The sequence below is a fragment of the Mixophyes fleayi genome, chromosome 1 (genome assembly GCF_038048845.1).
Source record: "Mixophyes fleayi isolate aMixFle1 chromosome 1, aMixFle1.hap1, whole genome shotgun sequence".
NCBI lineage: Eukaryota > Metazoa > Chordata > Amphibia > Anura > Limnodynastidae > Mixophyes > Mixophyes fleayi.
This window is the reverse complement of record NC_134402.1, coordinates 374,275,534-374,299,118: the sequence shown is the minus strand read 5'-3', so window position 1 is coordinate 374,299,118 and position 23,585 is coordinate 374,275,534. Positions and strand designations below refer to the sequence as shown.

Genomic DNA, 23,585 nt, shown 5'->3' with positions numbered 1-23,585 from the left:
TGGAGGGGGGCCTAGAGAGACAGAAACCAAACTGGCTTTCTCCATGTCAATTAATATTGTACAGTCTATAACGGCTGAATTTTTTTGTATTTTATACAAGTGGAGGGGGGCCTATAGAGACAGAAAGCAAACTGCCTTTTTCCATTTCTTTACATATTTAACTATAAGTGTAGGGTGTAATATACATCCAAAGACGATGGCTGCATTGCCAATATGCATAGATGGAGAGGAAGACAATCTGTTTTGTGTGTATAATAAATGAAGGCCTACCAACTAAGAATTAAACTGTTTTTTGGATGATTTATTACCTCTACAATTAGATTACTTATCTCTAAAACTGTTGGAGCACTAATTTGGGTTATTTTAGGCCCAAAAACAGTGATTTTCCAACAAAATAGCAAAACAAAACCAAACAAAACCAAAACCAAAACACGCTATGGCGGTTTTGCAAAACCAAAACCAAAACATGACGGTAATCCAGATCCAAAACCGAATCCAAAACCAAAACACGGGGGTCAGTGACCATCTCTAATTATAATAGAGGGTCGCAGTGCAGGTCCATTGGACCCGTCAAATCAGAGTAACGCCGGACTGAAAGAAAGTAGAACGTTGTATTTGATGTACATTATTTAATTGGGCAAGCACAGGATTTCAGAGGGGAGATTCCAAAATACAAGATTCCAAATACAAAACATATAGAAAAATTGGAATGATTATATTTCATGAGTGACATTCAAGGGTTTCTTTTCGTCAAATGCCACATAGCATATCTATAGTATACACACAAACATGACATATTTCAATCTTACTCTTGCACACTTTACAAAATATATTGTACAGTAATGACACCGTTTTGCATTGCAGGGCTATGTATCGCAAGTGAGAGGTCAGAAGCTTATATTTGTTCTAGCCACTGGTAATCTCCCCACTTATACATGCATATGTATATGGGTAACCTTAGGCATGAGTTTAGGGTTACTATTGCTCCATCTACTATTTGGCCAAGCCTAAATCTAGTTGTTGGACAGTATTAGACATTAGTGGAATGATGCATGATCAAGAACTAAACATTGTCAAAAAAGGGTATAGTATGTAACATGACACTAGATCATACTTGCCAACTCTCCCGGAATGTCCGGGAGACTCCCACATTTTGCGAGAGTCTCCCGGACTCCCGGGAGAGTGTGGCAATACCCCATACTGGCATAATTCTGCCCACTTCCTAGTGAAGTGGGCAGAATTAGTTGAAAAATGCAGCGAATTACCAACTTTTGGCTCCGCCCATACTGTCAAATGACGCAATTTGCATCATTACGTTATGGGCGGGGCCAAAATGCCGCGAATTTTGGAGCCCCGCCCCATCACGCTCCCGGAGCAAGACTTCAAGAAGTTGGTAAGTATGCACTAGATCATTTTGTGTTTGTGCTACACCCTAAATCAGCTGCAGCACTTTTGCTTTTTTTTAACATTTGTCCTTGTGCTGGGCGGATATGACCAGGTTCCCACTTGTGAGATGGCAGAGAAGAGGAGCCGTTAGCAAATGACCTCCGATTCATTCTATGTAACAACGTTATTCTGATTTCCATTTCCAGGGTCTCTGAGGAGAAAAATGAGTTTTTCTTTTGAGGCAGAGTTCAGTTATTCACGAAAGATTAGAGCAAATATCTGACTTGTAAACATTGTAAGGGTGAGTGATGTATGAATTAGTGATAAATATGTGCTGGAGAGCTTCACTACAAACAAACAGCCCATTATCGTTCTCAAATATTTGGAATAAGCTTAATGCTAATTCTTCTTATCCAAATCTGTCCATTAAGCCGCAGACGTACATAATCCCATCATACATAATCTTCACTTGACAGTTTTGAAGAAGAGCTCCACCTTGTGTGCAAACTAGAAACATTTTGATTTTCTGATAATAAGAATCCCTAGAAAAAAAATGCACTTAAACAATATAACTTTTACATCTTTATTTTCTGATGCCACAGTTTTTAGTAATTGTGTAAAAAGAGAGGCACTTTATAGTGTTACATTGGCCTTGCACAAGCAACTACTATCAAAGACTGGATTTACCTGTCTGCTGCCCTATGTTCTATTTTCTAATTGTCCGTAGCTCACCCTCCAAGACAACCCCCCCCCCCCCCCCAAACATACAACCACTATGTCTCTCTTTACAATCTATAAAACTGAAATCAAGCCATGAATAAAACCAGACTTGGATAAAACAGGTTGATGTCACAGAACAACGTTTTTGTACATAGCTCGTAGTTTTTTCGGAGAAAGTAAAGGTATACTTTGCCTTAGGTATAAGCTTGTTTACCTTTATTTCCTGTATGTCATTTGTTCATAACATGACCCAATTATCGTACAGTGCTGCAGAAAATACCGTATCAATTAAGGATGTCATAATTTGGTAGTGCTTTAAAGAACACACCATCTTAGTGCTAGAGCCTGAGTGGCTGATCCCACTCCATAACCTTGCATATTCTAAACCTGGCCACACGTTTTGCGATATCATTTGTGATATTGGACAATTTGACTATTCTGGGCCATTTTGAGTGCACGAACAGAACCCAGTGGGAGCCCAAGCTCCAAACGACTGTTTCTCATACAATTTGGCTAGTCAGATGAGTGGCTAAAATAAACAGTAATACTGTTGTTCAGCGGTCTGGCCAAGAGGCAGGATCCACCCATGTGTGGTCGAAGAATTATTTGTATCAGTAAAAAGAGGAGCCCAACAAATCTGTTCAAGTGGGTAGCCTTTAATACATATGGAGAAGCCCTATATCCAGTGAAAGCAACCAAAGGACTTTTTTCTCTGTAATAAATAGACCCTTTGGAATCAGTAGTTCAGTGGAAGTCCCCAGCACTAACTAGTGCTATCACAGCAGTGGAGCAATCTGTGGATGCTATCCTCTAACACGAACCAGGGAAGATTCCTCTACATTGGGATGTTTGATAAACAAGTATCAAATGCCATTTCTTGTTCGTGTTCTGGCTATATTAAGTCTATTCCACCACTGCATGCTCCTATTTCTACTTTCTTTCATTGCTTTACAATTTTACAAGTTGGTAGTTACCTCACATCTTGAATATCGGGTAAAGTTTTTGGCACCTCATTATAAGAAGGACTTAGCAGAACTAGAGAGGTTTCTGAGGCAGGAGATCTGAATGGAAGGGTTCAATTATAGAGGTTACAATTTACTAGTTTTTTGTTAGTTTTTTTGAAATGTGGGATCTGAGAGGTAACCTAATTAATATGTATTATTATATCTAGGGTCAGCATAAACATTTGTCTAATTAACTTTGGATACCAATGACCATACAGAGGACTAGGGTTCATCAGTTTTGAATGGAAGATAGAAGTTTCCACCATTAGCATAGGAAGGGGTTCTTTACTGTAAGGTTAAGTGGTGATAGTGAGTCTTGTGAAAGAGCTCTATTTATTCTAATGTGGAAAAAATTAAAGGAACAATTCTTTATATGTCATAGCACCATGTTTACTATACATCTTTTTCATCACTCATATAAAGGTTTAATCATCACAGTACTTGAGATATGTCCCTTGTTAACACAATATATATCATAACTTTATATAATTAATGGCATTTACTCTGTTAACTTAATGCCTCAACTTGGCCAATACAGCGCAAGAAATAGTGCAACTGTATTTTTGAAATGCCTTTGTGTGTGTGTGTGTGTGTGTGTGTGTGTGTGTGTATGTGTGACTATATTCATAACAACTGGGCACCTAGCAATAAAACCACAACAGTACTGCAAGTCAGCAGGGTGAAACACTTTAAGGCCCAAGGCCCCTTACCCGCTGGCATTAGAAATCATGATTTTGCTAGTGGTAACAAACACTAGTAGAAGCATGTACGTGGGTATGAAGACGAAATGTATTAGGTCCAATGACCCCACACCCATTTGGGTCTGCGGTCAGAAGCTGCCTTATTGTGTGTCACATCCCCCACCACACACAACCACAAATGCAAGCACTGGTTGCCACCACATGTCAACCAGTGGGTAACCAGCCCAATTTAGGCCATTCAGCTAAATATATTGGAATGTGATGCATCACTTTAAATTAAGTGATTTAAATTAAAAACTGTGATTCTAGCTTAATGAACACAAAGTTATTTATTAAAAATGGTTCTCTTTCTGAAAAATAGATCATTCTGGATTGCAGTTTGTCATTGTAACCTTCAGAAATATATGCTTTGGAACCACAATGGAACCCTTGTTTTGTTGTTTGGGCAATGTCACTACCTTTCCAGAAAAAACAGTAGCCAGGGATGTTAGAATGAAAACCATACTGGTGGAGTCCTGAACGTGAAAATGCCATATCTGTTCTGAAACGGAGAGATTCCTTAACTTAGAGCATATGCTGTAAAAGATTATTATAATATAATTTACTTGAGTGAGAAAGATACATTATGCAGCAAGAGAAAGAGGCTTAACATGACATGGGCTATACACAAACACTGTCACTGATCTCGTTGAGATTAATAATTTCAGTGCTAAGTAGTAGAAGTTTGTTTATTAGAGTGCATTAGTTTAATGTAAGCCATCAGTGAAGTAGGTGAGGCAATGTCATTAATAAATCAGCAGGAGACCAACAGAGAAGATATATAATATGGACTTTAAAGACATTTTGGATGCAGATTGCAGGAGAAAAAAGTCTGAGTCAAGAGAATGTGAGAGGCCCTTTAATTAATGTAATGAACATCTCTAGCATAAAAACCAATGGTAGGTTTTATTTTAGTAATTGTTTAATTTATTGCAGGTTTGCATGACACTCGTTGCTTATTAATACCATCCATAACTTCTATACCGGCTAATGCTCTTGGCTTGATCAGATTATTGTGTAACTGTCATGTACACACTAGGGGCCTGATTCATTAAGGATCTTAACTTGAGAAACTTCTTATTTCAGTCTCCTGGACAAAACCATGTTACAATGCAAGGGGTGCAAACTAGTATTCTGTTTTGCAACATAGTTAAATACTGACTGTTTTTTCATGTAGCACACAAATACTTGATAGCTTATTTGTACACTGAAATTCAAAGTTTATTTTTTGTGCTACCTGAAAAAACAGTCAGTATTTAACTTATGTGCAAAACAGAATACTAATTTGCACCCCTTGCATTGTAACATGGATTTGTCCAGGAGACTGAAATAAGAAGTTTCTCAAGTTAAGATCCTTAATGAATCAGGCCCTAGTTTCTAGTGAATTGATTGACTGCATTTTCGTGAATATTGGTAAATCCCTCAAAAGGGCTGTCCATGATTTGTGTAAGCAAACAGATAGGCTATTGGCACAGCAAGGACAGAACACATATTGGTCTGAGGTAAATGCAAGCAAAATGGAAGAAATTAGATCCCGATCTGCATTAGTTGACTCTGAGACTGAATGTGATTAGGAGACCGTGCTTGGCCATTTCCAGTAGGTTGGATGAATCTCAACACTCTAAACAAACAAAGGAGCAAATAAACAGTAGTGCAAAAAAGTTAGGATATTTAAGTTCATGTTCAGGTTATAAGGCAGAACAGCGGATTCGTGTCTGCGAGATTGACAAGAAGCTGAAAGTGTAGCCGAGTCCTCCCTGCTGGCCAGACCATTGTGCAGAAAGAAGTGTTTTCATAAGGCTTAGACAGAATTCATTTCCATGCACTGCTTTTAATGGTTCCAGTCAGGACGAAACAGCTGGGGAGCATATGGTATTCATTTCCCTCTATCACTTGGAAACAATTTCACATGTAAATAGAACTAACATAAAAGTGTAGCCCTTAACCCAGAATCTTATATAAGACATAAATAAATGGGTACAATGCTGTCTCTGTATTGGACAATGGATTTACCAGGATTTCCGGTGTCCTGAGATAATGGATGAAATAGGCTATCAGATTTTACCTGTAGACCTAGATGGCGTTAAGTCGGCTAAATCCTGTACTGTACCCATAGTGTTTACAGATAATACCAATGCCTATTTTAATGTGAAAGATACCGTCTCCTTCCTTGGCCCATACTCCACATAATGATGAAAGACTGAGGGCTAGATTTACTAAACTGCGGGTTTGAAAAAGTGGAGATGTTGCCTATAGCAACCAATCAGATTCTAGTTATCATTTATTTAGTACATTCTACAAAATGACAGCTAGAATCTGATTGGTTGCTGTAGGCATCATCTCCATTTTTTCAAAGCCGCAGTTTAGTAAATATACTCCTGACTGTCTGTAGTGAAAAGGACTCTGGATTATGGCCAGTCCTTGCTCTGTCTACCATTTGATTTAAATAAAACCTCTCAGTTAGGTTTAAAGATTATATGCATTTACACCGATACTGGTATAAGGTCCACAATGGCTACTTGTGGTAAAACTGACAAATAGGTGAACTTGACATGTTTTGCAGGCTTTATCTTTAGATCAGACGTCTTTGCATATTAAATCAAGAAAAACAAATGGTAGTGGCAATACGCATTTCTTATCGGGCCCAATATTTCCTCACATAAGTATCAGAATATGGACATGATCAATGGTGTGAATGCTACATTCCCTAAATTGTAAGATGGCTTTGTATATAGGGTCATTGGTTGTAATGTATAGGTCATGTGTGCCGTGGTATTTTAGTTCACTGTATGACATTGAAATTTCACATTTTGGTATTTTCACCTTTAGAGGGAGATTCAATTCCTCCCCCCTTCAACGTGGGCCGCGTACAATTACCAGTACTACAGTGCTTGCTGTGCATTATTACTGTTACTATGGAAATTTAATCGCTGATTTTTGCTTGCAGCTCCCTGAACCGCAAGCAAAGATCTTTGTTAAAATTCCCATAGTAACGGCATACTTGCCTACTTTTAGAGCCATCTGTCCGGGAGGGGGTCCGTCGAGTGGCGTGGCCACACGCGGGCCGCCTTTAGGCTCCGCCCCCTGTCAATCAATTTAGCCATGTTAGCCAATCAAAGCAGGGGGCGGGGCCACGATGACGCGTTTAGCCCCTCCCCCCGCCATCTTCAACAGCGAGGACACCTGGATCCGGGATTTTTGCCTACTCTCTCGGGAGTCCGGGAGAACTCACAAAAATTGGGGAGTCTCCCGGATATTCCGGGAGAGTAGGCAACTATGAGTAACGGTAATAATGCGCACTCTGCGTTGTTCTAAAGTATACTTGCCTACCTTTGGCAAGTTGTATCCGGGAGAGGGGCACACCAAATTGCGTCATTTTGGCCCCGCCCCCACATCAAATATGCTGTTTTGTCGTGAGGGGCGGGGCCAAAATGAAGCGATTCACCGTGAATTGTCATTTTTAATTTCGGTAGTCTTCCGGACATTCCGGGAGAGTTGGCAAGTATGTTCTAAAGAACAACATGGGGAATTGAATCTGCCTCTTAGAGTGCATCTAGCCTTTGCATCTGCTTGTGGCGCTCAGAATACCATTTAAGGTTGTGGCTTACATTAAAAAAGTACTGAAGTGGTTTCTTTTTTTCTGCTTTAAAAAATCCCCTTTGACAAATTACTTTTCTGGTGATTCTCACAGCAACTTCATCCTAAGCCCTGGTGTAGAGGTTTCTTTTATCTAATTGTGTAATTAGGATATTGTTTATTTACTCTACTAGATTTATATGCAAAAAAAACAAACATATGTGGTTACTCGTCAGCTGTTATGCTTGAAGTTGTATATTGAATTTCAGTGAACCAATTATTTATGAATTACACATTCAGAGGATAATGTACACATTCCTAAAATATTCTTCTAATGATCTGAGAGGCAGGTGCACTGCAGCCAGCAATGTTTATGTTCTAAATATGTTGCATTTAAAATAGAAATGTATATGACATAATACAGTATATATGTGAAGAATGGGGGTGCACTCCAACAGGAAACCTCTTCCCATGCCCAGGCACAGAGCACAATCCTCTGTGGTAGTATTGTGAGTTGTGTAGGTGCAGCTAGTTTCCCTGCAGATTGCCTGGGTTTGCAGAGAAAGGTGGGTGCATTTGCTAGAGCAGCACATTACACCAACTGATGGGAGATGTACCAAGTATGAAGTAGGTGCACCTAGTTTTGCAGAACACGAACTAACTATAATAGTGAAGCAGTGGCTGCCAATAAATAAAAAAGTATTGGGAACAGAGAAGTATGTGAGGGGATCCTTAATCGGCATTAGGGTCTATAGTCCCGCTGCTTGTGAATGCTTTCCCTATTGGTGTCATGGACTGTAGTATGGAGGCACATCAATATCCCAGGTTTGCTTGTGACCTCACCTAAATTATCAATTTGTTGTGGTTCTAGTATTCACAGTGATGATGTAATGGACCTGAAGTAAGCACCCAAGCCTTTTACCTCTTTCTAAAAACTTACTTATTGTGGTGATGAGCAGTTTTTGGGCCAGGCTGGGCATTTAATTGCCCCAGATGTATTGTGGCCAGTCAGTCAGGGTCTAGCTGGTAACTTTCAGCCTCAGGGCATAACTGAATGGCACAGTGGATGCCACCACCAGAGGTGGAAGTATCCAATCTACAGAGTAGGAGCTAGCACTAGGCCGTCCTCCAACCCCCTCCCTCTCTATTGTCGCTCCAAGATAAAAACTTTGAGTTAAGCCACAATCCAGGCAACTCCCTATAAATGCAATGTCTCCACCTGTTACAATTTATTTTAGTTTCTCTTTCCACAAAACAAAATGCATGTATTTTGCTTGTGGACAATAACATAAGGCGCACAAGTGTGCCCAGTCTACATTTAGTTTTTAACGGCTCAGCAGCTCCCATCAGAGGATGCCTAATGCTGCACCCCTGCAGACGCTGTCATTTTCATTTCTTTGTCATATCTGGGTCTAGGTCTGTAACCAGACCAATGATGATAGTTGTGTACTGAAGGACAGAATTTCAAATTGCTATTCAAGTGAGCAGGCAGCTCTCTCTGCACGGGGCTCCCCTTCATGAGCAGAGTAGCATGAAACAGGAAAGGTCTCTATATCGGAGACAGAGAGCTGACAGCAAGGGACAGTCCATAGAATCAGAAAGAAAGAGAAGAAAATGTGCTTTTTTGGGGGGCACTTGTATACGTCGTAGGAGTTTAATATGAAACAATAAAGTATTATTATTTTATTATAATCAGAATCGCTGAGTCCCCCCCAAAAAGCACATTTTCTTCTCTCTCTTTCTGATTCTATGTATTTGTATTACAATGTGTAATATATATATATATATATATATATATATATATATATATATATATATATATATATATAATATATAAAATATTCCTCTAATCACAGCTGTCTGTGTATCGGTTACCTAGTGCGATGTTAAAAAAAAAAATTGGGTTTTGAGCATGGGACAGTCTCCCATAATCAGGACTGTCCCAATTCTGGATAGTTGTCAAAAAGTGCTGCTCTCTACTACCTGTTCTTTCAGTTTTAACTGCCTGCTGCTGCTGCTGCCTTAAGCTCAGTTGCTTGTTGATATCCTGGAATGTTGGGGCCATTTTGAAAAAGTGATGGGTACTTTCACCTCTTGGAATGCCAAGCAATAACAGAACCTTTATATTTAATAATTAGGCTTATCTCACCCCAACCAGCATAATAAATCAATAGCACCCACGTTTAATAATTAGATCACTCTCCACCCAATTAGTCCTGATATTACATCAGTAGCACCCACATTTAATTAACAAGCCTAGTTCACACCAGCTAGCCAAAACATTGAATCAGTAGCGCCCACATTTAATAATTAGGTCCTTCTACCCAGCCAGCCCCATCACTAAATCAATAGCATTCACTTTTAATAAATTGGCTGATTTGCCCCCAAATAGCCTTGGCAACAAATTGATAGCATACACATTAACAGTGAGAACCTACATTGCATTAATTACACCTACATATATTAAATATTACCCCCCACACACACATAACATTAGCTTCCCCACATAGCAGTAACCCTGCCACACCAGTCCTCACATAACATTAACACCCCCCACATATCAGTCCCCACATAAAATTAACCCCATCTCACCAGTCCCCACATAATATTAACTCCCTCATATCAGTCCCCACATAACATTAATACCCCCCAGTCCTCACATAACATTACACCTCCTCCACACCAGTCTGCATATAACATTAATTCCACAGCATTCCCCACATAACATTAACCATATAACCATCTAACACCAATGCCCACACAACATTAAACTTGCCACACCAATCAACACATAACATTACTACCCTCCACACCAGTAAATAACATTAACATACACCATCAACAGTCCCCCATAACATTACACTCCCACACACATCAGTCCCCCATAACATTAACCCCCATACACACCAGTCCACATATAAAATTAGCACCCCCACATCAGTCCCCACATACAATTAACACAGCCACATCAGTCCCCACTTAAAATTAGCCTCTCTGCCATACCAGTCCCCACATAGCATTAATACATCTCCAGCATCAAAGCTATAGGCTTTGAGAATGTATGTTAAACAATTTAAATTGCTTTGATTCCCAAAACAGACAGCAATATAATGATGTAAGGATCTCAAACATCTAGATTTCTAGAGATAAAGCTTACACACAAAATAAAGTGCTGTGGTTAATTTTTATTTTGCCTTCAGTATATCTTTATAAACTGGTTTGTGGATGAATATTAAGATACTAGACACTTAAGTGCCTACTTATCATCATCATCATTTATTTATATAGCGCCACTGATTCCGCAGCGCTGTACAGAGAACTCATTCACATCAGTAACTGCCCCATTGGAGCTTATAGTCTAAATTAGTGGAGCTATATAAATAGCTGCTGCTGATGATGACATATGTTCCTACATGTATTCCTATATGTAAATATAATCTATCTTTATAGCTGTTGGGACTGATTCATCAAGGCACACATCTGCCAATTTTGAGCGTATCATACACAAAATCACTCTGCACATGCTCAGAGCCGGACCATCGCCAGTAAATGCAGCTATGTCCGCTTCATTATCAAACGCAAAAGACACTCACTACAGCTTACAATTTCAGGGAGTGAACGGGGTTGTGAAGGGGCATTTGGCTGTATTCAGTTTAATCAGTAAGGGCGTGCCAAACTCAAGCGCACACAGCCATGTCCAAATCAAACTCTGGGCACCTCAAAGTTACTTGTTTTTTGCCGTATCTCTTGCTCCAGCTACAGAGCTAGTTTAAGCCCTGAGTACTAGTGATGACTGAGTGATGTCTCGTATGCATGCTATAACATGTGTTTGCAAAGAGAAGCAGCTGTAAAAATGTGTTTTATGTTCAGTAGACATTAAGAATATCCTAATAAATGTATTTAATGGGAACCAAAATATTAAACAAAAAAACATTTATTTTTTTTAACTGTTTTTTTTATCATTAATGTCTACATTATTAACAAGTGACATAAATTCCATATGTTTCTGTGTGTTCTTTTGCGATTTTATAATCCACATAGGTATTAGCAGTATTCTGCAGTGTCTTGTGTAGTACAGCACAGCAGACCTACACCCGAATTCATCAGCGCACGTGTCTTCAGATCCATTTCCTGTTGAATTCGGGAGTACACAGAGCCGATTTACGTGCATTTTCAAACAAACACGTGTTGCATTCAGAATACATTTCTTGATGAATCAGATCCATTGTACATGGCAATAAAAGGCAAGTTGCGTAATCAATGTATACCTGGCAAAATGTGACGCTATAGATTACTCCACTATATGAAATTTATGTGTAAAAACTGATTTAAAAACTGAGGTGAGTGAGACTAGACAAACCAGTCCAATAAGTCAGAATATTGAGTTATGCTGTACAAGGATCTTTGTAGATTATACTATGGGTTATTCTTATGGTTTACAGGATATTTATACAGAAACAAAGTGAAATGAAGCCCTGCTTAGTTATAAATAGGCTATATTTTACTTTTCATAGAATTAATATCCATTAGTGAATAACATACCTTGGACTCGCTCCATCTGGTTTATTTTATACGTCTTGTCCCAGAAATGGGAGAGGCTTCCCAGCTGTAAGCCTTAGTACTAAATTAAATATGCTGCTGCAAAATGCTTCAGCATTTACCTAAAAATATAAAATGATTACTATAAATAAACAAAGTAGAAATAAGAAGTCATGTTTATTGATTATAGCTGGTGTGTTTTGTTTCCAGATGTATAATTGTTCTTGTTGAAGTGCTTAGCTGCATTTTGTATGTTCTACATTTTACTCCATAAAAGAGAAGTATAAGCTCATTTTAGTAGATTTCCTTATTTCCTATGTAGATGGGGCTTCAAAATCACTATCAGCATCCATCTATGAGGGCCCTATTTAAATATGCAGATTAAATTACTTATACAAGAATTAAGTGCAAATGCATTGAACAGCAAACCTGCAAAAACTTGCTCATGTCATGTCATGTCAACTTAGAGAAAAGATTGAGCATGTCTGTGGGACACTTTACATGACCATTACTTTAGAGATTTTTCCAAACCCAATAAAGTGAATCAGTGATTTTAACAAAAGCTCTGTTTTGTTGGGAATGTATGGGTCTGCTGGAGTGATTTTACTATTGATTCCTGTTCCATGAAATAGAAAGTGACCTTATGGGCTCTCAGTATCCTATCAGGTTAAGGATATCGACAACTTGTACCAAAAGCGAATAAATGACTCATGTTCAGCATAATGTCCAACATTGTCTGATTGGATATGTCCAAGTTGACGGTTATTTGAAAAATAAATGGTTGTTGGTTAAAATAATTATATATATATATATATATATATATTTACTATACATATAAGGAAGATGGAAGATGAGATGTTGATCAATCTTAGTACTTTCTATAACATAGTAAACGCACATAGAGAAATACTACAGGTTCAACGTTCAAAATGTTGTGTAGACATTATATATATATATATATATATATATATATATATATATATATAGTAAAAGCTCTATCTGCCAAAGCTCCTGACAGAGGCATTAACTTATGTATACACAACATTTTTTCCCCCAGCACACTGCTATAGCCAGCAACAGATCTGCCATTTCTACTGTAGATAAAAATGCAAAAGTCTTTGTTGCACACATTTGCAAATGTATGTTTAAGCCCAGTGCCGTAACTAGACATTTCAGTGCCCTGGGCGAGACAGGGCACCGGCGCCCCCCATCAAAGTGGGAGTGACATTTGCCAAGTGGGTGTGGCCAACCTAATGTGGGGGTGTGGCTAGCACTTTAAAGAATTCTGCTACACATATTTGCAAATGCATGATATATATATCTATCAGAGCCGGATTTACACCTCATGGGGCCCTAGGCAAGATATTGGTTTGCCCCCCCCCTTCACACACACAGTGGCCCCTCACACACACACACAGTGGCCCCTCACATACACATAATACACACACACACAGTGGCCCCTCACACACACATAATACACACACACACACACAGTGGCCCCTCACACACACATAATACCAGGGGCGGATTGGGAACTTAAAGTGGCCCTGGAAAAATTCTGAAAGTGGCCTCATGTAGGCGGGACCAATAAATGGTAGGCGGGGCAAATTGTAGGCGGAGTTAGCACTCCATTAGCTCGAGCCACATTGGTTTTTATACAAGGCAAATGCAATACGCTATGGTAAGCAGAGTCCGTCTATCACAGTTGACGAAGCTAACACACAAGTAGGCAAAGCATTGCACATGTAGGTGGAGCAGTCACAAGTAGACAGTCAACACACCAGTGGATGGTGTATACACATTAGTTATGTAAGTGGAGCAGCTTAATCCAGCAGCAGGGAGTTCACAGGGTTAGCATTAATGTAATAATAGTTGGGTCACCCACCGGATCAAAAAGTCTCAGTAACAATATCAAATTAAAAAAATAAAAAGTAAATCACACTGCTTCTGCATACCTGTATGCAAAACTGTAGCATGTCGAAACCATGCTGGTGTGTGCCTTAACCCCGAAGAAGAGGTTCCAACCTCCCAATGTCCTCTATTCCTCCCAATCCCCTCTTCTTGGAGTTAGGGATTTCAAAGATAAAAACCACATACTTTTAAATAAAACTGTGATTACTTATACACACAAGCATGAACAATTAAAACATTTTTCTTTTTCAGATTAAATTAAAATACTCCCATGGATGCATCATACATATTGAATTGCAAGGTTTATACTGTTCTGCATGATAATTTAGCCAGTATTAGTGATACAAATACAATATAAACAGCCTCCTAGTGACCGCCATACAAAATAAACATCATCCTAGGGATCGCCATACAATACAAAGAGCATCCTAGTGACCGCCATACAATACATAAGTGAATTCTAGTGACCATCATACAATGCAAAGAGTATACTAGCAAACGTCATGCAATAGAGAGAGCATTCTTATGTCAGCCATACAATGCAGAGGGCATTCTTGTGTCTGCAATACAGAGAGCATCTTAATGACACTATATAAAGTGCCCTGTGTGTCTGCCCCTGGTATGAGTGCCGCCCTGTGTGTCTGCCCCTGTATGAGTGCCGCCCTGTGTGTCTGCCCCTGGTATGAGTGCCGCCCTGTGTGTCTGCCCCTGTATGAGTGCGCCCTGTGTGTCTGCCCCTGTATGAGTGCGCCCTGTGTGTCTGCCCCTGTATGAGTGCGCCCTGTGTGTCTGCCCCTGTATGAGTGCGCCCTGTGTGTCTGCCCCTGTATGAGTGCGCCCTGTGTGTCTGCCCCTGTATGAGTGCGCCCTGTGTGTCTGCCCCTGTATGAGTGCCGCCCTGTGTGTCTGCCCCTGTATGAGTGCCGCCCTGTGTGTCTGCCCCTGTATGAGTGCGCCCTGTGTGTCTGCCCCTGTATGAGTGCCGCCCTGTGTGTCTGCCCCTGTATGAGTGCCGCCCTGTGTGTCTGCCCCTGTATGAGTGCGCCCTGTGTGTCTGCCCCTGTATGAGTGCCGCCCTGTGTGTCTGCCCCTGTATGAGTGCCGCCCTGTGTGTCTGCCCCTGTATGAGTGCCGCCCTGTGTGTCTGCCCCTTTATGAGTGCGCCCTGTGTGTCTGCCCCTGGTATGAGTGCCGCCCTGTGTGTCTGCCCCTGTATGAGTGCCGCCCTGTGTGTCTGCCCCTGTATGAGTGCGCCCTGTGTGTCTGCCCCTGTATGAGTGCGCCCTGTGTGTCTGCCCCTGGTATGAGTGCCGCCCTGTGTGTCTGCCCCTGTATGAGTGCCGCCCTGTGTGTCTGCCCCTGTATGAGTGCGCCCTGTGTGTCTGCCCCTGGTATGAGTGCCGCCCTGTGTGTCTGCCCCTGTATGAGTGCCGCCCTGTGTGTCTGCCCCTGTATGAGTGCGCCCTGTGTGTCTGCCCCTGTATGAGTGCGCCCTGTGTGTCTGCCCCTGTATGAGTGCGCCCTGTGTGTTTACTCATCAACTATATGTTGAAGTACAGGACTAACAATTATTTTATTGAGGTAGAGAGAGCATAAAAGTCTGTATCTGCAACAGTTTGTGTAGTGACAATATTGGGGGGTTTTTTTTTTCTTCACTTATCAAGTGATTACTTAGGCTGACACTGGATATTCAGAGAGGAAGTAGAGGTTTGTATATAATCTGCATTTATAGTGTACATATGGTGCTAGTGAATATGTGATTCTGTGAGTGTTAAAATACCTGCTATTTACTGCACAACTTCTTCATGTGAGTCAGTCAGGAAGTCAGAGGAGCTGTCCTCCACTCATCCCACCCCCCTGCGCTGTCACATTGGATCTGCAGCTGCGGTGATGTCATCACAGATGGACGCATAGCTCTCTCCCAGTCAGCAATAGGATTTGATCCTTCCATCACCACCTACCCCCCCCCCCGCTCAAGTGCCAACCTCCCTCCCTTCTTACTCTACACCCCCCCCCCGCACGAGTCGCGGGGGGGTGCCGCGAGTCGGGGGAGGGGCCAAAAAAAAATATTATCTTTTTTTCCCTTTTAATGTGCCACAAAGGGGAGAGTAGCGGGCGGCTGCTGCGCCCTCTCGGGCTTGCGCCCTGGGCGACGGCACCGCCCGCACCACCCTAGTTACGGCTCTGTTTAAGCCATCCTGCCACGCCAAGGCGCTTTTGCTAATAGGATGGTCCTACTCTAAACAATGAGAGTCCCATATATTTGGGCCATACATATGTGTTTTTAAATTGAGAGCCAACTTACCAAAGAGGTACCCCAGAAGCCTCCAAACAGCAATTCAGTGCCAGTACCCCCTCTCAGCTACTGACACCAACATGCCTCTCAGACAAATACAAAAGTGGAAGCTGCTCAAATCAATTTATAGGCCATAACAGGTGCTTGAAAGGGTGGGGTTATCCTAAAAGGAACATACACACAACATTTTTTCCCCCAGCACACTGCTATAGCCAGCAACAGATCTGCCATTTCTACTGTAGATAAAAATGCAAAAGTCTTTGTTGCACACATTTGCAAATGTATGTTTAAGCCATCCTGCCACGCCAAGGCGCTTTTGCTAATAGGATGGTCCTACTCTAAACAATGAGAGTCCCATATATTTGGGCCATACATATGTGTTATTAAATTGAGAGCCAACTTACCAAAGAGGTACCCCAGAAGCCTCCAACTGTAGAGTAGTGTACATAAAACAGACAGCAGCCATCCATAACACATTCTATAATACGTGAAGAACAAGATAATACAAAGAGCAGACATGCTGATTGAACAAACACTACACAGATGACATGGTAATGCAGATTAAGTTATTTACGAGACAGTGAGTGAGAGTTATGGTAATATCCAATTTGGACCTGGGCTAAAGAAAAGAGGAAGCAGGCCTAGAAGTACAGAGAGTGATCGTAGATCGTGAGAGCTTACATCCTAAAGGGAAGGGGGCGACACAAATAGGGTGGCACAGAGTGGGGGAGTGGTGGTGATAGCAAAAGCATTAGGAAGATGGCTGATGGTCTTGAATAAAGAAATAAGTTTTAAGGGCACACTTGAAACCTTGGAGAGTAGAGGGTAAGCTTATAGGGTGCTGGAGATTGTTCCATAGGTTTGGAGCAACCCGGTGAAGTCCAGGAGGCGGGAGAGGTAAGCAGTGTGGTAGTGAGGCGACTGTCACTGGCAGAGTGGAGGGAGTGGTAAAGACTGTGGGTAGAGATAAGGTTGGAGATGTTGGGTGGATAGTTGGTTGAGAACTTTGTAGGTGAGGTTGCGGAGATCAAAATACATTGTTTAGGCCATGAGGAGTCAAAGTAGCGACTGGCAGAGAGGTGGCAAAGATAGTGTAGCGGGAGAGAAGAATAAGTGGGCAGCTGCACTGAGGATAGACAAGAGGGACATTTTGCTTATTTATCTATTGAATACAATGGCATATTGCAAAAGAGAAACATCAATTATATACATTGTTTTTCTTTATTTATGTGACCAACTAGGGTTTTCTACAGTGATTCATTCCGTTTTCCTATTTGTATATATTTTCTGTATTTATGTTTTAGTTTTTACACTGCTTTTGTTCCTTTAACATTTATTTAGTTTAGAGAAGTAAAAAAAGGATACACATTGCCAAAATATGCAAAGCTTGATAAGTAAACATATTCATCAAGAAATGTGGCCGCTTTGTTCCAATGAAATGAACGATATGTTAACTAAAGCTGCAGCAGAGACGGAGAACTTACTATAGAAAGATCTCTATTGGCTACAAACAGCTGCTGCTTCATCACAGAAGCTCTTTAGCCAGTAGGACACTAGAAATAAAAACCTTAGTTGTTTCTAATTAAACCAGGCTATGAGCAGCAGTTTGATGCCCGCAGGCTCTGATATAATGCCAGCTTCAGAGAAAAAAACAAGCAGTTTTCTCTAAACCCTTTTTATTGTATCACTGACTATGCAAATTCCTATATGTCTGTTCTACCACTGATTTCCTAAATGTGTCATTGGTGTTTCTAACCGCAGTGGCTAACTGGTGTTTTTTGGTTGACTTTTTAGTTTCCAGTGCGAACTGGAGCTGTGGAGTGTCTTCTCTTATCAGCAACACACAAAAGCCAACAGGCATCGCAGACGTGTACAGCAAATTCCGACCTGTTAAGAGGGTTTCTCCACTGAAACATCAACCAGAAAGTCCAAAAATCAATGAAAGTGATGATCAAAAAGAGGAGAAGGAAGAAAACGAAAAGAATGGCGAGTCTACGAAGACTACCGAGAAAGACTGTGTTCCTGGAGACAATGGTGGATTTAAGTGTAAGAGCTCTGAACCAGGCATTTTGCTTGGTGAGCTTGAACATTATGACTTGGATATGGATGAGATTTTGGACGTGCCTTACATCAAATCCAGTCAACCTTTGACTCTGTTTACCAAGGTAGCATCAGAGAAACGGACTTCCAGCATTTATCCACTGTCCAAAGGAAAAGCTTGCCCTATGGGAACCCTGGAGAACATGACGCCCAGTGCCACTCAGTTTTGCGTATTGTCTCCTGTCAAAAACTCAGCTCAGTCTACCGTCCTTGATCAGGGCAGGCATTCATCTGGGGGATTAGAGCTTTCCCAGAGTAGCATTCAATGCAGCTCAGTCCATGAACCTGAATACCATAACAAGAGTTTCCTCAATAGGACTCTGTCTGATTCCCATGCACAGAAGCTTGAAAAGCCCATGCCGAACTGCCAGCTCCGGGCGTTGCACCTGCAGGCAGCAGACACACAACTGGATGGGATAAACGGCAACTTGAACTGGAATTACTCAGAAGGGGAAGACATGAAAAAAATCAAAAGCATTTTAAATATCGTTAAAGAAGGTCAGATCTCTTTACTGGTAAGTAAATAAAATACTTAGTTAAAAATCCACTTTCCTCATTAGGTGATTACTTCAACCCCTGACAGATCACACAATGTAAAACACACAAACCTATTTACTTCAATGCAGGCTGCACGGCACAAGAAAACATTCCTTATTATACTGTATTTTGAAATCCTATATAATATTGTAGAATGAGTAAGTGGGTGGCGCAGTGCATTCATGCCGCTTATTATATAATTCATTGTTTATGTCCCAGATTCTTTACTAGAGCTGAAAAGTCTGACGTATTATATTTTTGACGATTCGTTTGTTTGCTTCCATTAAGTGTTACAATGTTACAATACTAAAGAAGCGGACGCTCTTCAAACTCTTTGTACCCTATTTGCAGCTCAGCTTAGACCCCATCAGCTCCTTGTCATTGACTCACCGTGGGAACACCGTGCTGCCTCACTGTTCGGTCATTAGTATTCAGAAGTACTTTGCCAGCTTTTTGTAACAGCCATTCACAGATAGGAGCTAAGAGCAAAGCCTAAAGCGTCCCACGACCCATGCAAAGTATTTAGCTAGCAACGGTTTCAATGATTAGATGTCACAATTATGGGTTACCAAAGTAACATATAACTAACGACACAATATGAAGGGAGCTGACTTGGATCGTCCAAAACACAATTGCATTAACAATGATGGATAAATCTACTATGTGGTTTCAAATTTGTATGCTCCTATGAACTGCATTTCTTATTAAAATCTGCTGTAAGCAATCGGCAGCTAACCAGGCATAGTATGCTGGGTCCAGTAGTTCCACAAATGCTGGAGAGGCACAGGATACTTAGGTCTGATTAAATTCAGGCCAGCACTGATGGATTTAACTCTGCTTACAACAGAAATAGCATAAAAAATGCTGCATGTGTAATTACATTGTTCACATGAGTGGTAACTGTTATCTTAGTGTGATTAAGATATTTTTTTGTGATTTTAAGGAGAGAGACATTTTATTCATTTTAACTGTGCCAGCTACTAATGGCACTGAAAAAAGTTGGGAAGTCTGCAATGCAGTGGCTTGGATTAATTACTACAACTTTTAAGCATGTAGCATAAATTTATTGTTAGTTCCACTTAGTACAAGTAAATATATATATGTAACGCAATATAGCAGTCCTGGTGTACTAACATTGCTAAAGGACAATTAAATACAATGAGAATGAAGAAAGTCACTCCCGAGTCTCCATTAACACAATAAACACCAGGGGGTATGTTTACTAAACTGCGGGTTTGAAAAAGTGAAGATGTTGTCAATAGCAACCAATCAGATTCTAGCTGCCATTTTGTAGAATGTATTAAATAAATGATAACTAGAATCTGATAGGAAACATTTCCACTTTTTCAAAATATACCCCCAAGTTTCAGTAGCAACGGTTTGGAGAAATCAGACTTGATTACTCACAGAAGTTGTTACTGAAAATTGGAGTTTATTGTGATAAAGAAGATCTTTGAGGGACTTTCTACATTCCCATTCTCTCTCTCTCTCGTTTTATATATATATATATATATATATATATATATATATATATATATATATATATATATATATATATATATATATTTATATATACTTTTCTGCACGGGTTCTTACCCAGCGGAAAAGTGGGTGGGATGTATTGTAATGATGCACATTACGTCATCAAGTCAACCCACTTCTTTGAACTCTCTGGATCATCATACACTGTATCTCGCTCACTTGATGACTTAAATGGCATCACAGCGTCACACCTGGAGGACAGGTATGAAAAGTATTGTACCAGAGGTAAGAGAAATAGTATGTTGAATGGGGCACTCATAGGGTTTATTCAAAATAAAACATTACATTTTATTAGTATTGGCTTAAAAAGGGAAACAGCCCATATAGTGTGTATAAAGATTTTATATTAATTGGAAGTCATAACAATTAGCAAAATAATTAAAAAGTGTAATTAACATATTAAACCAGAATTATTGGAAACAGTTAAAAAGCAGAATATCTGCTATACTGTGTCACTGTTGATATGGGTATGTTTATAATTTTTTTTATTGTTAGTATCACCTCAATATTAAGATGTCCTGTCAGTTTAAACAAGCATTATGACCCTCTTAATAAGGGGTCTAGTTAGTAGTACAAAGGTTACCTTATAATAATCATCAAAGAGATCATATGATGATTAAGAGTAATAAGTCTCAAGAATCTCCCAGGCGTTATTAATGTAGCTATATAGTCTGAGCGCTGTGAAAAATTATTATTTAGAACTATATAGTTCCTAGTATGAATATAAACAGCATCCCTATACAGCACCTAGGTATCAGTATTTTCCCAAATAACGTACGTACTCAAGAAGTTATTGAGACCAGCTTATGTATAATAGGTCTACTCTCATTAGTCATAGGGTATAGTTCCCCTAACCAGAGGACCTATTCCGACTGATTATTAAATATTTGATTCATGACAGGAACAAATATACTGAATGAGGGAACAGCGAACACAGAAACGCCAGACGCGCATTTCGCTAACAAGCTTAAAGCTGACATGTATGATATAGATATATATATATATATATAGATGTATATATAGATATATATAATTTGCTCCAGTATATTTGTTCCAGTGTTGACTGCTTATATATATATTTATACACAATTTCTTGAGTGGTAGCAGATCACATTCCTTGACTATTGCAAAAAAATATTTCTTGATTAAGTATTTTACAAGAATACCGTAGATGTTAACGATTCGTCTGAATCCCATAAAAGTGACATTTACAGCACCTTGTGATGCATTTATAGTGGGGTTTCTACATGCTTACAGTAACTAAGTGGCTTGCATGTTTGTTATGAACAGTATATGGTTCTGAAACCTTGCTGGGAAATGAATAGATTCTGGGCATAAAAATATGAACTCTGAGCAAGTTCTTATATAGTTAGGAGATGATTTAAGTGGAAGGTGCACTGGTAACCGCACCGGACTCCTGTTTAAATAACTGTGAAGCTAGGTAGAAACAAAACTCAGGATTCTGCTTGGAATCTCAGTCACTCCTAGGGCTAGATTTACTAAGCTGCAGGTTTGAAAAAGTGGGGATGTTGCCTATAGCAACCAATCAGATTCTAGCTTTCATTTATTTAGTACCTTCTACAAAATGACAGCTAGAATCTGATTGGTTGCTATAGGCAACATCCCCACTTTTTCAAACCCGCAGCTTAGTAAATCTAGCCCCTAAAGTTTTATGAAAGATTCAGATTCTCCTGAATCCTTAACATTCAGCCAACTGAATCCGATTCCTGAATTCTCTAGGTTACTGCATCCAGGAACTAGTATAGAAGATAACAGTTTATCCTCCTGATTAATTTTAATATGCAAATTAAGGTTAAGATTTTGTTTGTTAGTTTTTCCTGCATTTTTATTGTATTTTGCTGATTTCTAAAAAAGGGGACTAGTGTAGTGAAAGCCGAAAATAATTAAAGTTTGTTCACAGTTTCAGAATTTGCTGGGGTTGAAGTTTTTTGTCAACTTCACTTTTATCTGGGCAGTGCGCTTTGTGGACACTGGTCATACATAGGGACCAATACACCTATGCTCACCTCTATGGTCAGTGTAGTTTTCATGTGGTCTTCTGCATGAGTTATGGTGAACGTTAAACATGACAATAAATAAACATTTGGGGATACTGACAGAGCAGGTTAGACTAACATAGATGAGGAACCTTTTATAGGCTAACATTAGAAAAATCAGACCACACACTTTTCTTTTTCTGCCTAATTGTAAATCCTGGCCTCAAAACAGTGCAACGTAGACACAGCAGGTATGCTAGCTTAGTTACGTCATTAGAGATTTCACTAGCCACAGCCAACTTCACCTTGGGGACACATGATTCCCTACACACATTCAGGATACGTTATACATCCATCTTTGGAATTGAATACCATTTATAGTGTTCAACTTGTATGTTTTTCTTGTGCATACAACAAAGAAATAACTGCAGTAAGTCATAGAGTATTATATATTTTACAAATGAGCCATGATGATGTCTATCCCAAGTCATTTTCCATTTGCTTTAGAATTGTTTGACGGAGAGAATATTTTTATTCATAGCCATTTGTGTAGAGTTGATCTTTTCTCCAGAGCATAGTGAAAAGAAAGCCAATCTTCACTTAAAATGTTATTCATTGTGTCCCTTAAGCAGACTATAAATGACTGGTATGCCTGTGGTTTGTTGTCACAGCATAATTCAGCTATACACAATGACACTAAAAAGTAGACTGGCAAAACATTATTTCCATTTTATAGGCAAAGCTAATATTATTTCAGTAGCAATTAGGAACTTAGGAACTTATAGGATACAACAATTTAACTGGATGACTTAAGAATACAGTTTTCTACTCTTTTTAGGACTGCATGTTACCTGTCACCTACATACAATGAAGACTGGCATTGTATGCTCTAAACCAGACCTGTCCAACCTGCGGCCCTCCAGGTGTTGTGAAACGACAAGTCCCAGCATGCCCTTCCAGCTATCAACTGGTTGTCTACCGGCAAAGCATGATGGGGCTTGTAGTTCCACAAAACCTGGAGGGCCGCAGGTTGGACAGGCCTGCTCTAAACCAATATTAATGAGTAGGAAATCTATCATTTCACTGGAAAATAATCGATGAAGCACAAATTGAGTATTATGGTGATTAGTAAATTTGCAGAAAGTAAGAGTATGCTAAGAATAGATGGTATTCCAGATAAGAAGCGTTTCCTTAAACTGGAAATAACATGAAATAACATGGAGGGAATTCAATTAGA

The 23,585-nt window shown here is 39.9% G+C and overlaps 1 protein-coding gene and 1 long non-coding RNA gene across 3 annotated transcripts in view; both read left to right on the top strand.

Moving 5' to 3' along the window:
- The window catches only part of LOC142097398 (uncharacterized), a 231,765-nt gene that overhangs the window by 102,050 nt on the left and 106,130 nt on the right, over positions 1–23,585 (top strand). The window lies entirely within an intron of this gene.
- Positions 1–23,585, top strand: part of SNCAIP (synuclein alpha interacting protein) — a 216,079-nt gene that overhangs the window by 146,782 nt on the left and 45,712 nt on the right. For both annotated transcript variants that reach the window (XM_075179187.1, XM_075179178.1), the window contains exon 6: positions 17,967–18,787. In XM_075179187.1, the coding sequence (XP_075035288.1) occupies positions 17,967–18,787 (821 nt within the window). The remainder of the gene's footprint in view (positions 1–17,966; positions 18,788–23,585) is intronic.